The following is a 14,921-nucleotide window of genomic DNA, read 5'->3' on the forward strand; positions in this document are numbered from 1 at the left end:
GAAATACTTGCGCCAATTAATCGCCTCATTTTTGCTCTAGTTAAGCATCAGACGACTAATACAGTCGAAATACTTTCATTTTGTTTTTTGAAATGAAACATTTTTTAGCCAGCATACTTGTACTAATTTACTCACCTCATTTGTCAGTTGTTTGCTGCGGTTTGTTCCTTTGATCCAGCATTAATTATGGCATTAGGCGGCATATGCAGTGGATTGAGCAGCATGCAGTGGAATGGGTCATTTAGTCAGAGGCATTAACCCCGTAAGACAAGCGGCAAGCAAGCTTGCTTGTTGACAAATTAAGCGGCATCAAATGGCATGTTAAATGGCGCCTTGAAGACGGAGACAGTGTGCAGCTTTTGATTGATTGCGCATTTATTTGTCTGACGTTGTGATGCCTGAACTGACCGTATTTCTCTGTACTTTAAAAATGTCTGAAAAAAAATCTGAAAACAAATTAGTGGATTGACACAATATCAATGTATATTGTCACAAAAATTCAAATCAAAATTTGAAACATTGCTCGAGATATAGAAATGACAATTTTGACATCAGCATGCTAATGGGCCAAAATTGAAGCCCAACTTGTGTTATGTACTATTCAGTGTCAAGTTTGTTATTTTTATATCTCGAGCAATGTTTTGAATTTTAGTTTGAATTTTTATGACAACATACATTGTTGTTGTGTCAGTGCACTAATTTTTTTGAATATTTTTGAATGTGCCACGGGGGACTTGTGCACTGATAGCACCAATTGTCCCGGTGAACCAGATAAATACCCCCATTTCCCTTTTTATATCAATAAGGAAAACACAAGTTAAAAAGCTACTCCCTCCGATCCATATTAATTGTCAGTGATTTTTGTGAACTATTGATAAACCCAAGATATACTATGTCTGCGTTGCCTGAGATGGCTTATTGATAAACCCAAACATGTTTCATCAGAAAGTTTTTTGTGAACTCTAATGTCTATGAAAGAAACATGGCCAAAAGCTCAAAATTAGCAAATGTATACATTGTAAATAAAAAACACAGATTGCGTACTTCAAGAAGTACCACTCCATACTTTCTAATTAAAGACCTTTTTAATTAAATGTCTTTATTAACATGTTCCATATGAGGGATATGTTAATGAGGCATAGGACAAATAAGATCTAGATGTCTTAACTTTTATTTTCAAAAACCAGAAATGAAGCAAATAGGAGAGGATGCTGGATGTGAGAATTTCTTACCTTTTACTCCTTTCCTACTTTTCTTTGGTAAGGATTCCTTTAGTTCTATAGGGTAGGAATACCTTAAGAATAGGAAAGTCATAGAAAATCAGATGATATGTATCTTAATTCGTATAGAAAACAAAAATCTTATCCGACCGACAACCCCCATGGAGCAATTCTTAGCGAACACCCCCAATGCCCTACGATCTGAATCTAAGGGTGGCAGTTTTCTTTAAAAAATACACTAAAATGAAATAAAAAAAGAAACTGCGATGGCAGAACTGCCACCCCTATACACATAAATGCCACCCTAGCTGGCTACCGTTCGCCAGCTACCAGGGTCCATAGAAAAAGATATAACATCTAGTCATAGGATAGAAATTTTTCCATAGATCCAAAGTAAAAAGATTTCCTTTGAAATGTGAAGGATATGAATCAAAGCTACACAGGAATAGGAATCCATTCCTATACAAATCAAAGGGCTCAGAAAAATTTTCTTATAGGAATCTTATCCTATAGAATTCCTACAAAATTTAAGGAATTAGTGTACACTAGAAAATCAAATGTTTTTAAAACATTTTAATTTGTTTTCTGAAAGATTTTGTTTTGAGCAAAACGTTTTCTGAAAGGTGGGAGCATAGGATTTGTGGTGATGAGCGGTGGGCCGGTGTCCACATGCAGTCGCTGAGGTGGGCCCATGGCAGGCCCAGCCCAGCAGGCGACGCCCCGCTCCCCTCTCTCTTCTCCCACCTCTCCGTCGGAAAACTCTATTTGCCGCTCTCTGCGGCAAACTGTCGAGCGATCGCATAGACAGGGCGAGCGAGCGAGTGATTTGGGCCGGTCCATCTATAGTACGTAGAAGGTTTCGGTTTTAGGAATCTTCTAGAGGTTTCCCAGCGGATTTTGTCAGTTTGGGAACCTTCTAGAAGGTTCCTGGACTGGTCAATCTATTTTCCCTTTTTATTTTTAATTTTTCTCTCTGTTTCTTTTTTTTCTATTTCTGTTCCTGTTTCCTTTTCTTTTTCATTTCTCTTCTTTCTTTTATTTATGTTTTTTTCCTGTTTCTTTTGTTAGACATTTTCAAATATTTGTTCCAAATTTCGAAAAATGTTCACGTGTTCAAAATTTTAATCAAATTGAACAAATTCATAAATTGTTCATGTTTGATAATTTGTTCTAGTTTTCAAAATTTTGTTCATAATTTCAAAATTTGTTCGTGTTTGAAAAAATGTTCAGGGATTTCAACAGATATACTTGATTTCCAAATTTCCTTTTTCTTTTATCCTCTTTTTTTTCAAAATATTCAAATTTTGTTTGTGTTTCCATAACATGTTCAGTTTTCAAAAAAATGTTCTCAAAATTCAAAAATTGTTCTTGTTACACAAAAAAGTTCAAAACTTTCGAAATTCATATAATGTACCAGACTTTCAATTTTTTGTTCACATTTTCAAAAAATGTTCGAGCTTCCAAATTTGTTCGGGATTTTTCAATTTTTTTGTTGTTTCAAAATTTGTTCTCAATATTTCAAAAAATATTCATGCTTTAAGAAATTGTTTGTTCTTCCAAATTTGTTCTTTGTTTCAAAATTTGTAATCAAGATTCAATAAAATGTTCATGCTTTAAAAAATTGTCCGTGTTTCAAAAATTGTTCTCCGTTTCAAAATTTGTTCTCAAGATTTAAAAAATGTTCGTGCTTTAAAAAAATGTTCATGTTCAAATTTTGTTCTCTAAATTCAAAAAAATGATCGAGATTTTAAAAGTGTTCATTTTATCAAAACTTTGTTCACATATTCAAAAAAAGTTCAAGCTTTTTAGTTTTTCTTCTAAAGTTTGAAAAGTGTTCGTTTTAAAAAACCCAATATTTCAAAATAATGTTCGCGTTCGGAATTTGACAAAATGTTCGGATCTACATTACCTTTTAGCTTCGCGCGCCATAGAAAACCAACAAAGCTTTTGTATCCCGTTGGCTAGGCTCCTTCGTACATAGAAGGAGGTCCCTGTTTCGATCCCTTCCTCGATCTGTGTTTTCTGTGTTTTCATGCTACTGCACAACCCTGAATCTTGGTCAACTAGTTTTCTTTCTCTAGTTGACATGTGCTGCAATGATGCAATTTCTTCTGTAAGTAACAGTAGTAATTAGTTGAAGTTCTTCTGTAAGTCTGAATCTTCGTCAACTAGTTGAATTTCCAAGTGTGTAATTTCTTTATGTAGTTCATGTACAAATTCGGTCGCTATTGCCGTGGGTGATGAAATGATCCCCTTAGAGCATTACTAGTAGAACCCTCAAACCCTCAAATCCTTAAAGTAGTTTTAAGGGTTGAGAAGTGCACACTTTTAAGGGTTGAAAAACAGGGGCAAATACTAGAACCCTCAAACCCAACCCTTATAACGGAATATTCCGTCGAGCACCTCGTGCACGACGGGCGGAGGGTCGGCGATTGGGGGCGCCGGCGCGGTCTTCGTCCGGGAGGTGGTCCTCTTCACGACCGGGGTCCCTCCCGCGGCGAGCTTGGCCACCGCAGCACCCTTCGGCCCAACCGACGACGTCTTTCGACGGCGCTTGGTGGTGGGCGGCTGCGGCGGGGCGAGGGAGGAGGCGGGGGCCAGGGCGACTGCGGGCTGCGGAGGGACGACGTGCTGGCCAGCACGCCGCCGCTTGGCGCCGAGGACGTGGGTGGCGGCCACCATCGACGCGACCTGCGCCTGGCTCGGGACAGGCGGCTGGGCCGACGTGGGCGTCGCGGAGGCGGCGATTGGGGGCGGGGCGACGGGCGGGGCAAGGGAGGAGGCGAGCGTGAGGATGGGGGCGGGCAGCGGCTCCATGGCGTGCGGCGGCCGGCGGCGATTGGGGGCGGGGCGACGAGCGGGGCAAGGGAGGAGGCGGGCGACGAACCTGATTTTTCCCTCCCGCGCGCGCAACGGATAAATAGAGGTTGGGGTTGTTTCCCCACTCCAACCCTCAGTTTTAGAGGCTGGGAGAGCGACCCGGGCTCTAACCCTTAATTTTTTTATAGGTTTAGGGATTAAAGGGTTCTAGTCTTTGCGTTTTTTTTGTCTCAACCCGTAAAAAAGCGGTTATTTTTGAGGGTTTGAGGGTTTGAGGGTACTACTAGTAATGCTCTTAACATCTTAGTTACGCTCCTAGACCATTGAAGCAAATATTGTGGGTTGGTTAGTACTGTAAAAGGATTTTTAAAAGTTGTATCAGAAGACAACCCTTGAGTATGGTGGGTTGGTCGATCCTTTTTACAGTTAGCATGTCTATACTCTGTTTCTTCATATCAATGAAAGATGCACAAAACTTTTTCGTATTCGCGAAATAAAAAGAGCTCACTGTCATAGTGAAAGACACCTAAAATGTCATTTCCCTGTTAAGCTTGGTGGAGAACTCATGATTGACTTGACCATGGCCCACAGCAGCTTTCGTGGAAGCCTCATGGTTGACCTGACCAAATTCCATGGCCACTTAGTGGAAGCCTCATGACTGACTGACTTGGACACTCGGTGCAAAGCATCACTCAAAGTCCTCCTTGGTGTGCCCTGCCGACTAGCACATAATTTTCATGGTATACTGCCTGCCTTGTATTATGCAGAGAGGTAGTGGCCCCAATCTGAATTGGGCCACAGCTGTCCTGATCTGAATTTGATTGGCCCCAAATGGATCGCAGTGATATTCCGCATAATCCAAATTTGGTTGGTCCCAGTCTACATATACATCCTCTTCTTCCTTCGAATAGCAGAGCGCGTGAGACAGTCAGCTGAGCATATTATTGCTTTCCTGTTCCAGTCTATATTATACATTCTTCTCTTCCTTCTTCGAATAGCAGAGCAGAGCACATTCACACTCTTTCCCATGCCTCCCCTCTACATATTAGCTCTTGGGCTTCTCCTCTTACACACTCCTCGCTGCTCGTCGTCCGCACCTGCTGGTGATACCCTCACTGAAGGCCAAGTGCTTGCCGTCGGCGACAAGCTCGTCTTGAGGAACGGCAAGTTCGCGCTCGGCTTCTTCCAGCCTGCAACGAGCACCATCAGTAAGTCCCGGAACACCACCAGCTCCAGCTCCAGCTGGTACCTTGGCATATGGTTCAATAAGATCCCGGTTTTTACTGTCGTGTGGGTTGCTAATCGGGAGGAGCCCATCGCCCATTCCAACATCAACTCAACAAAGCTCAAGTTCTCAACTGACGGCAATCTTGTCATTGTCACAAACCGTGCTGATGCCGTCACTGAATCCCTTGTTTGATCCACTCGTATTGTGAATAGGACACAAGCCAGTAGCATAAACACCACCACCTCTATTGCCGCTGTTCTCTTGAACAGCGGAAACCTTGCCCTACTCACAAATAGCAAAGTGATGTTGTGGCTGAGCTTCGGCTACCCAACAGATATCGCGCTTTCTGGTGCCACGCTTGGCTGGGACAAAGTCACTGGTTTCAGTCGCAAGTTCATATCAAAGAAGAGCCTCATTGATATGGGTCTCGGCTCATACAGCCTAGAACTAGGCACCAGCGGCGTCGCCGTCCTCAAGCGGCGCAACAATCCCTCTGTAGTCTATTGGCATTGGGCATCCTCCAAAACATCATCAATGAGTGTTATACCATGATTTTTATATTACACGATGATTTTTTTAAATGAAGGGCATATTTTATATACACAATGAATCTTTTTGAATACAATGTTACCACTTTTAGAAATGTAGCAAAAACAATTTAGAATTTTTTTACTAAAATGTAACAAAAACGATTAGCATTACTATACATTTGTTCATGCACTTTAAACCAATCTTTCCACAGCCAGAAAAAAGTTCATGATATATGTTGGAAATATGAGCAATTTACCGAATGATTTTATTAACAGAAATAGTAGATAAAACATGACTAAAATAGCAAATATAAAGTAAGTCATGCAATCTGACAGAGAGAAGGTAAACATCGTCCGCATATATGAACTTGAGGAAAACACATCTAGAACAGTCACTAAATGAAGTTGCTTATACGACGTAGAGCCTAACATACGTAGGACAGAAACTAGAGCCAAAAACTGTAACAGGACTTCTAACAGAAAGGAGAAGAACACGTACGGCAGAGCAGCAACAGAAGCGCTGGACTTGGGGTCGGTGTCCTCGCCTGCCATGTCGTCGAGGAGGTCGTGGACGTCGGGGAAGAAGTCGTCGCCCGGGAAGTAGTCGTCGGCGACCGGATCGTCCGTGATGAAGAAGCCAGTAGTCGCGCTGAGCGCTCCCCAAAAATCTTATCACCCTTCTCCCGTACAGGACTCAGAGAGTGCGGTTTCGGAGGCCTACTGTCCCGACCTGCGGTGCACGCCGCAAGCCGGGATGGAGAAGATCGTAGCAGCGCCGCAGTGCTCAGGAATCGACGGTGAGAGGAAGAAGTAGTTCTGGTGCGTCTTGCTGAGAGGAGCGACCTCCCTTTTATAGGCGCAAGAGAAGGAGGCGAGAGGGCAGCGTCGGGAGCTGAAGGGACCGAGGGAGATGAAACAAACAGACAGCAGCCGAAGAGTGCAGCGTTCGCATTTAATCTCCACTACAGCAAAAATTTTCCATCTCCCGATTGACCTTTCGTATACTTGTAGTGCGTGGCAAAAATTTAGACATCGGCTCGGCTCATTCGCGCGGCGCGGCGAGGCGGGCGGCGGAGGAGGAGCACGCGTGGATGTCCCTCTTGTCCTCATGCTCGTACAAGTGGGGAATGAGCCTCCCTTATAAAGAGGTCCAACTCCCTCTAAACTAGCAATGTGGGACTAAACTTTAGTTCCACCTCTTGCCTTGCACAAATGGGCTGCGTGGTCCTCTAGGATTTATTAGGAATTTCTGAAACTGCTACTGGGCTAGGCCCAAAATGGACAAAATTCCAGCAATATATTGAAGAATGTGAATCATTTAGAAAAAGCATTCATGACATTTAAAGAAAATAATCTTTCCATTCAACAATAAATGGTCAGAATTTTAGAAAGTGTTCATACATTTTTTGAAAAAATGTTCATCAAATGTTTATAACATATAAAAAATGATCATAGATTTATAAAAGCTTCATGAAATTTTGAAAGACGTTTTTACCATTTAACAATAAATTTTCGCTATTTAAAAATTACTCATGTCAATTTTCGAAAAGTATTCAAGAATTTTAAACAACATTTCACATAGTTTGAATACAAATGTTCATGAAGGATTGGATTGCAAGATGCCGGGGGAGGAACTGAAGCTAGCGAGGTTCCTTCTGATTGATATCCGATTGATCGATTTGAATAGCCGACCGTTACCAATGGTTGCTGACCCATGTTAGCACATATTCCTCCCTCGCATCTTTCTTAAACCATATGGAACCCAATTGTAACACCAAAATTCATTTCTCTACCTTAAGCTATAGAGAAATCTTATTGTAAGTTTAAGTGGAGACATGGACATACATTTATTAATAAACACATAATAATGATACTTACCGTATTTGTCAGAATTTGAAGCCTAAATTTGATTATTCTGAAAAGATATCTTGAAATGATCCTTATAACAATCATTAAATGAAGGATGAACAAGAACATAGCTTTATGAGTGGTCCTCTTCATTTTGAAATCTTATTTAGTACCAGAGCCATTATCTTCATGAACGCTCTTTACTTTGACTGTTTTACTTCTCACCTTCTTAGGCTTCTCGGTCAAACCGCTCTTTGCCTTTTCAATCAAGTTTTTCAGCATTTGAGACTTAGAAATGGTCTTGGTTAGGATGATGCACGTAGGAGGTTACATAGTAGATGTTCCTGATTAGACATTTTGCTTATTTTTCCTTGCCGTGGAAGCAGCAGGTTTGGCATCAGGAGTTGCACTTGCCTTGCTTGATCCAGAGGTCATCTCCTTATTTATAACTAATTTCCTCAACTAGTCATACATCAACCTATTGATATTATCCTAGAAGACGGTCCATGCTTTTTCGACCATCTAGAATTCACTTGGAGCATTAACTGGCTATTGTATTACACAAACACTTTTAGAAGCATGATGAACTTTTTTTATATAAACAATGAACATTTTAAAATATAACACGATCACTTTTAGAATTTTAATGAAAACTATTTAGATTTTCTTACTTAAAATTTCCAACGTATATCTACACATTTGTTCACGCAGTTTAAACAAGTTTTTCCACATCTAATAAAAATGTTTATGATATATTATAGAATATGAATTCATTTAAAAAAAAGTTCACGCCTTCTTAAAAAATGTTCTTACCATTCAACTAAATGGTGATAATTTGAAAAAGTGTTCCTTACATTTTGGAAAAAATATTCACCAAATGTTCATAACATATAAAAATTGTTCATAATTTTATAAAAGCTTCATGACATTTGAAAATACATTCTTAACATTTAATAATAATTTTTCCTAATTTAAAATTATTCATGAAATTTTTAAAAGTGTTAATGAAATGTAAAAACATTTCACATAGTTTTGAAAAAAAAAATCATGAAGGATTGGATAGCATGATATTATGTAGGGCATGAACTAGCAAAACTTGCAATTAGTGTAGTGCATGAACTAGTGATTTTCTTCATGCGTTATTTGAGCACACACCTCGTGATACAAATAGTACTAGTATGAGTGCATGAACTTGCTAGTCCTAGTACTAGTACCCCTAGCTAGTTGGGTTTGGATGGACGAGGCACCTATTTCTTTGATCCCTCTGCCTGTAAAGGATTTAACCCTTATCACTGATCAATAAAGAGGGATTTGAAGTGTAAAAACAAAGTCACAGGAATACTCTACACACTTCCTTTCTAAAAAACGGAATAAAAAACAGAAACTTAGCATACAACCATATTTTTTCCCATATCTGGTGCAAGCACGGGGTCTTCCTTACTAGTGGAGCACGGCTTCGAGGGAGGGAGGGGCCAGGGTAGGAGGATCAGAGAGGTCGCACTGCAAGTGGGAGAAGTACGCCTTGCAAGCACGCGAATTAATGGAGGATACAAGATCGGATCCAAAGAGCACAGGGCGGGGGAGGAACTGGAGAGGGGAAGAGAGCATGCGTTCCAGAAGCAACAGGGTATTTCCTTGAGATCTCCAATGGATATCGGCTTAGAGTAGCCGGCCGTTACCATTTCCGTTAGCAGATCACGTGTCGCACGTGTTCCTTCCTCGGCTGCATGCAGGTTTGACCTCCCTCCTCCGCGATCTGTAAGCAGGCAGGCCCACTGCTGGTCCTCTCCTCTCCCGCGAGGTACCACATGCTGGTCTCCATCCGTGGAAATCTCTTTATGTACTTCGCTTACTGATCGAGAGTTGCGATTGTGATTGACGCTTGCTTAGACCATGAGGGTGCAATAATAGATTTGAAATTAGGCTTCAAAAATAAAAATAAATAATAGGTTCGAAATTAGTTCAGACAATATGGAGGTAATGGACACAATGAAGAATGGAGGTAGATGGATCCATCGGTTTGCTTCCTGTACCAGTCGAGCGTGGCTTGATGGAGCGGCCGGGCAAAAAGTTTCAGGGAGGTAGTGGTGCAAGCGGGGGAAGGATGTGGAGGGTTGGCGGCCCAAATACAACCATCGCTTGCACTGAGAATGCAGACTTTCAAACACTGCTCTAGCAAAATATGGGGGGCGTGCCAAAATATGAGGGATACAAGAGCAATTCAGGTTATGATAAAGATCCTAAACATGACTGGAGTTACACAACCATAGAACTCAAAACTTCATATATAACGCAATGGAGGGCACACAGCCAAAATATGATGGATATAATACTAATTGAATATAGATAAACTTAGTATACACCCTAGCATGGCATGACGTATAAGTACAAAGAGTACTACCCTTGCCTGAAGTGCATGAATTCACTCATAAAACAGGGTAGCTATTTTGCTCTGGGGAACCTAATTATTTCATAAGCGAGGGTTGAAAAGTTAGGCATAATAGAAGTATAGCACAAATGCACTGCTGATGTGTTGTTTGATATCCATTCTAAGGATACAATAAATAGATAAACGAGGGAAAATAGTGAACATGGAAATTAATCCTCATGTCTGTACATGGAAAAAAGGGGAGATGGAATTGGTTTCCCGTGAGAATTCTAACAAAAGAGAAGACAGACCGCAAAACATAGATACCCTATACAGGCCAATCCACCACTTAGCAGGACCTATCAGTCCACATTTCACTGTAACAACCAAAACATTGGAGAAACAAACATGTACAGTATTAAAAAAATTGAGTATGGTTCGGATGTCCTGAATCAGTGTGATGGTGTCATGAATAACATAAAATAAATGACAAGTTAAACTTCATATTTACTCTGTGGTTTCTCCATCAGAACTGAAATAAAGAGGAATGGCATCCTCAATTTATTTATTACAGATTTTACCTACTGTAACTTAATTCACAATTTCATATAAGTGTATTCTTGTAAAATAATGGTAAGCATTGTGTAGTTAAGATCAACACTACTGTGCATTTGAGATCATGTTAATAATTAATGAATGACGTGGCAAACAGAAATTAATCAGCGACATCAAAGTTAGATAAGCGTTTTGATGATTTTTGGAGTGTGTCGTGAACAAAACATGGGGAGTAAAATATCCAGTGTATGAAATTGAAAATTCCATTAGACGTTTAGGTTCAAATGTACATTTGCACGGGCATGTCCAAGAGGACGTTCTAAAGTTATCACTTTACGCTGTAAAAAACTGATTTCTGATAAAGCACTCCCTTAACAAAAAGATATAACATGTACATATGTAATATGTTGATAAAGAGCACACTCAAATATGCAGGTCGCCTAGAAATAGAACCCGATAGGAAATTAAGTATAATTACATACATATTCATTTTTTGAATGAAAACCTTATAGAGTCCATTGATAATAAAACTTTGGTAGGATTTCTATGGGAAATAGTGGTTAGATTAATAGAATACAACTCTATTACACGACGAACACTTTTAGAAAACATGCTGAATATTTTTTTACATACACAACGAACATTTTTAATATAATGTGACAAATTTTAGAAATGTAAGACACCCTATTTATAAATTTTTACAAAAAATGTCCAATGTGTATCTACACATTTGTTCACTTAGTTTAAATAAGTGTTTCCACATCTAATGAAAATGTTCATGATTTTTTTTATTTAACTACAAAAAACTCTCAAGATTAAAACATGATCATACCATTCAATAAGAAATGATCACAATTTTCAAAAGTGTTCCTTATACTTTTGAAAGAAGGTTAATCAAATGTTGAAAACATGTAAAAATGTTCATAGATTTATAAAAGCTTAATGACATTTTCAAAGGTATTCTTACCATTTACCGATAAAATTTTCACAATATAAAAATTATTCATGAAAAATTTAAAAAGTGTTAATGAAATGTAAGAAACATTTCATACTATTTAAAAAAAAATTCATGAAGGATTGGATAGCATGATGCGGCTGGTGGGGGGTGACTGAAGGGGAGCATTCCAGTAAGCCAGGTTCCTTCTGATAGAACTACAATAGATCAGATTGAAAAGTCGTCCATTACTGACCCATGTCACCACGTGTTTCTTTGTTATGTCTTACTTAAACCAGATGAAACTCAATCGGACAACCCAACTTCATTACTCAACCTTGGGCCATTCAGAAATCTTATTCCGAGGTTAAATGGAGGCATGGAAATAAATTTCTTTATAAACACATAACAACGATGCAGTATTTGCACATATCTTCACGCAGTTTAAACAGGTGTTTCCACATCTAAAGAAAATATTGATGATATATTTAAAATGTGAATTCATCTAGAAAAACTATTCTTGACATAAAAAAGTGTTCTGACCATTAAACAATAAATGGCAACGATTTAAAAGTGTTCCTTACATTTAAAAAACGTTCATCAAATGTTGATAACAAATAAAAAATGTTCGTAGATTTATACAAGCTTCATGACATTTTAAAAGACATCCTTACCATTTAACAATAAATTTTCACAATTTTAAAATTATTCATGACAATTTATAAAAGTTTTAATGAAATGTAAAAAAATTCCCATAGTTTTTCAAAAAATGTTCATGAAAGATGGGATGGCATGATACGATGGGAGAAACTTATGAGGAGCCAGGTTTCTTCAGATAGATCCCCGATGGATCTGCTTGAGTAGCGGACCTTTATAATGGCTGCTGGCCCATGTCAGCACATGTTCCTTCCTAACATATTTCTTTGACCAGATGAAACCCTATCGAAAACCCCACTTTCACTTCTTGACCTGGAACCATTCAAAAAGATTATTCTAAGCTTAAATGGAGACGCGAAAATACATTTCTTAGTAAACACATAATAGTGATGCATACCGTGTTTGTCGCCATTTGAAGCCTAAACTCGACTACTCTAAAAAGGATTATCGACATGATATTTATAAAAATCATTAAATTAAGGTCAATAACAATATGGGCGATCATCTTCATTTTCAACATCTTTGTTACTACTAGAACCATTCACATCATGAACGCTCTTTACTTTGACTTATTTACTTCTCTTCTTCTTTAGCGTCTCATCCAAACCGCTCTTAGCCTTCTAAGTCAAAAAAATTCAGCATTTGAGCTTGAGGAATAGTCTTTGTTAGGTTGACACGAGTAGGAGGTTGCACCGCAGGTGTTGCTAATCAGCCATTATGCTTGTTTTTCCTTGCCCTAGAAGCACCACGTTAGGCACCAGCAGTTGCACTTGCCTTGCTTGATCCAGATGTCATCTTCTGCTTTGTAACTAATTTCCTCATCGGGTCATACAACACCCAAATGGTTTTATCCAACAACAGTGTCCATGCTTACTCGATGATGTGGAAAGCACCTGAGGTGCCAACAAATTTTTATATTACACGATGAGCACTTTTAAAAAACATGATGATCGTTTTTATATACACAATGAACATTTTTTATTATAATATGACCACTTTTAGTAATGTAACAAAAACTACTTAGACTTTTAGTAAAAATGTCCAATGTGCATCTGCACATTTGTTCATGCAGTTTGAACAAGTGTTTCCACAACTAATGAAATCCTTCATGATGTATTAAAACAAGTATTCATTTATAAAAGAATCATGACATATAAAAAATGTTCTTACTAGTGAACAATAAATGGTTATGATTATAAAAAATGTTACTTGCATTTTTTACAAAATGTTCCATTATCTACAGGCCCACTGGTCCCGCATGCCAGGTGATATCTGTTGTAAAATGCTAAACATGTTAGCCATCTGCCATACGTGATGTCCAACGGTTATCTGCTACAATGCCTACCCATCATGCCGGCGTGTAGAGGCTGGACGATGGCGCCCTCCATTCCGTGGAGCTGCCCCACTTAGATGCATCTCCTGTAACAAAGACAATCATCCTCCAACTGGAGCACCAAGAAGTTGTGGGAGATGATGATTGCTTGTGTGATCATGCACAATATGAACGTAGAGGATGAGCACCCGGAATGTACCTATGACCAAGGGTTTCATTTTCAAGGTGACAATGTTTTGCCTGAGCATGGAGGAGCGGCAATGTTTGCACAGTTCACCCAATTTCATTATCAAATGCGTGATTGGGAAACTCACATTCAGCTGCAAAATGATTTGGTTGAGCATATGTGGGCTCACGTTGGCAACCAATAATTGTATCTTGTTTAAAATGCGTTTAAGATAGTTAACTTTTTATTTAGTAAACTATGATATATTTATTTGGCTTGTGAACTATGATATATTTGTTTTGTTGTGAAACTATGTAAAATGTTTGTATTTTGTTTGAATTATGTTTGAAAAATCACGGCAGACCGGCCGCCAGGGCGAAAATGGGTCGGCGGTGACAATTGCGGAGTCATGGTGAAGAAGGAGCGACCCTGCTACCATTGCGGAGTCATGAGTAAGCATCTGCTTCTTCTTGAACATATCTCTTTGAGTTTGTTTCCCCTCCCCCTTTTTTTTCTCTGCATCTGGTTTCAAACCTCGGTTCTTGTTCGAGGATTTTGCATCTGGTTTGGCCGAATTTCCTAAAGGTATGAAACTGGGGTTCCAAATCAAATCTTGCTTCTTCTTCTAGTTCGAGGGTCCGCCCAAACGTCAAGACAAGTATGCGCCTCTTTCAAGTCTGGACTAAAAGTCTGAACATCAGTGAAGCTGATTCTCTACTGCCTATCCTGGTCACTGAACTCATCATCTGCATTTGCTGCAGTTATTCAGAGTTTAAACTCAGCAGAGACTATTGTTTGTACTAGTAATGTTTGTAGGACAACACATTGCTAACAGTATATTTGTGGAAACAAACAATACCTGAACAAAAATAAGGAAAACAGATACCTGATCTTCCTGCTCTGTATGACATATCCAGAGTTCCCTACTTGCTGCTATTTGTCACTGAAATTGAAACTGAAGTTAGGGTACAACTGTTCTCAAGTTTATTCTTTGCTTCTCTGTGTCACTGAAACCCATTACCAATGAAACTCTATGCCTGTACTGTACAATATTACACATATTCTTGGCTATCTATTTCTTACTCTACTTCTTGTGTGGTTGCAGTTACTGAGTGAAAATGCTAAATGTCAGGCTTCTAGTGTCACTGAACTCATCATCTGCACTTGTTGCAGTTATTCAGAGTTGAATGCAGTATGCTTCTAGTATGCACTAACAGTTGGAAACAAAAAATACCTGAAAAGGAAAACAGATACATCTCATC

At 39.1% G+C, this 14,921-nt stretch overlaps 1 protein-coding gene across 1 annotated transcript; it reads left to right on the top strand.

Moving 5' to 3' along the window:
- The first annotated feature begins 5,026 nt into the window (after window positions 1–5,026).
- LOC119299318 lies at window positions 5,027–14,561 on the top strand. Its single transcript, XM_037576557.1, has 3 exons — window positions 5,027–5,248; window positions 14,022–14,111; window positions 14,289–14,561. Exons 1-3 carry the CDS (start codon window positions 5,068–5,070, stop codon window positions 14,351–14,353), a joined length of 336 nt encoding a protein of 111 aa, XP_037432454.1. The 5' UTR covers window positions 5,027–5,067; the 3' UTR covers window positions 14,354–14,561.
- The last annotated feature ends 360 nt before the right edge of the window (window positions 14,562–14,921 follow it).

The sequence above is a fragment of the Triticum dicoccoides genome, chromosome 1B (assembly GCF_002162155.2).
Source record: "Triticum dicoccoides isolate Atlit2015 ecotype Zavitan chromosome 1B, WEW_v2.0, whole genome shotgun sequence".
NCBI classification, from domain to species: domain Eukaryota; kingdom Viridiplantae; phylum Streptophyta; class Magnoliopsida; order Poales; family Poaceae; genus Triticum; species Triticum dicoccoides.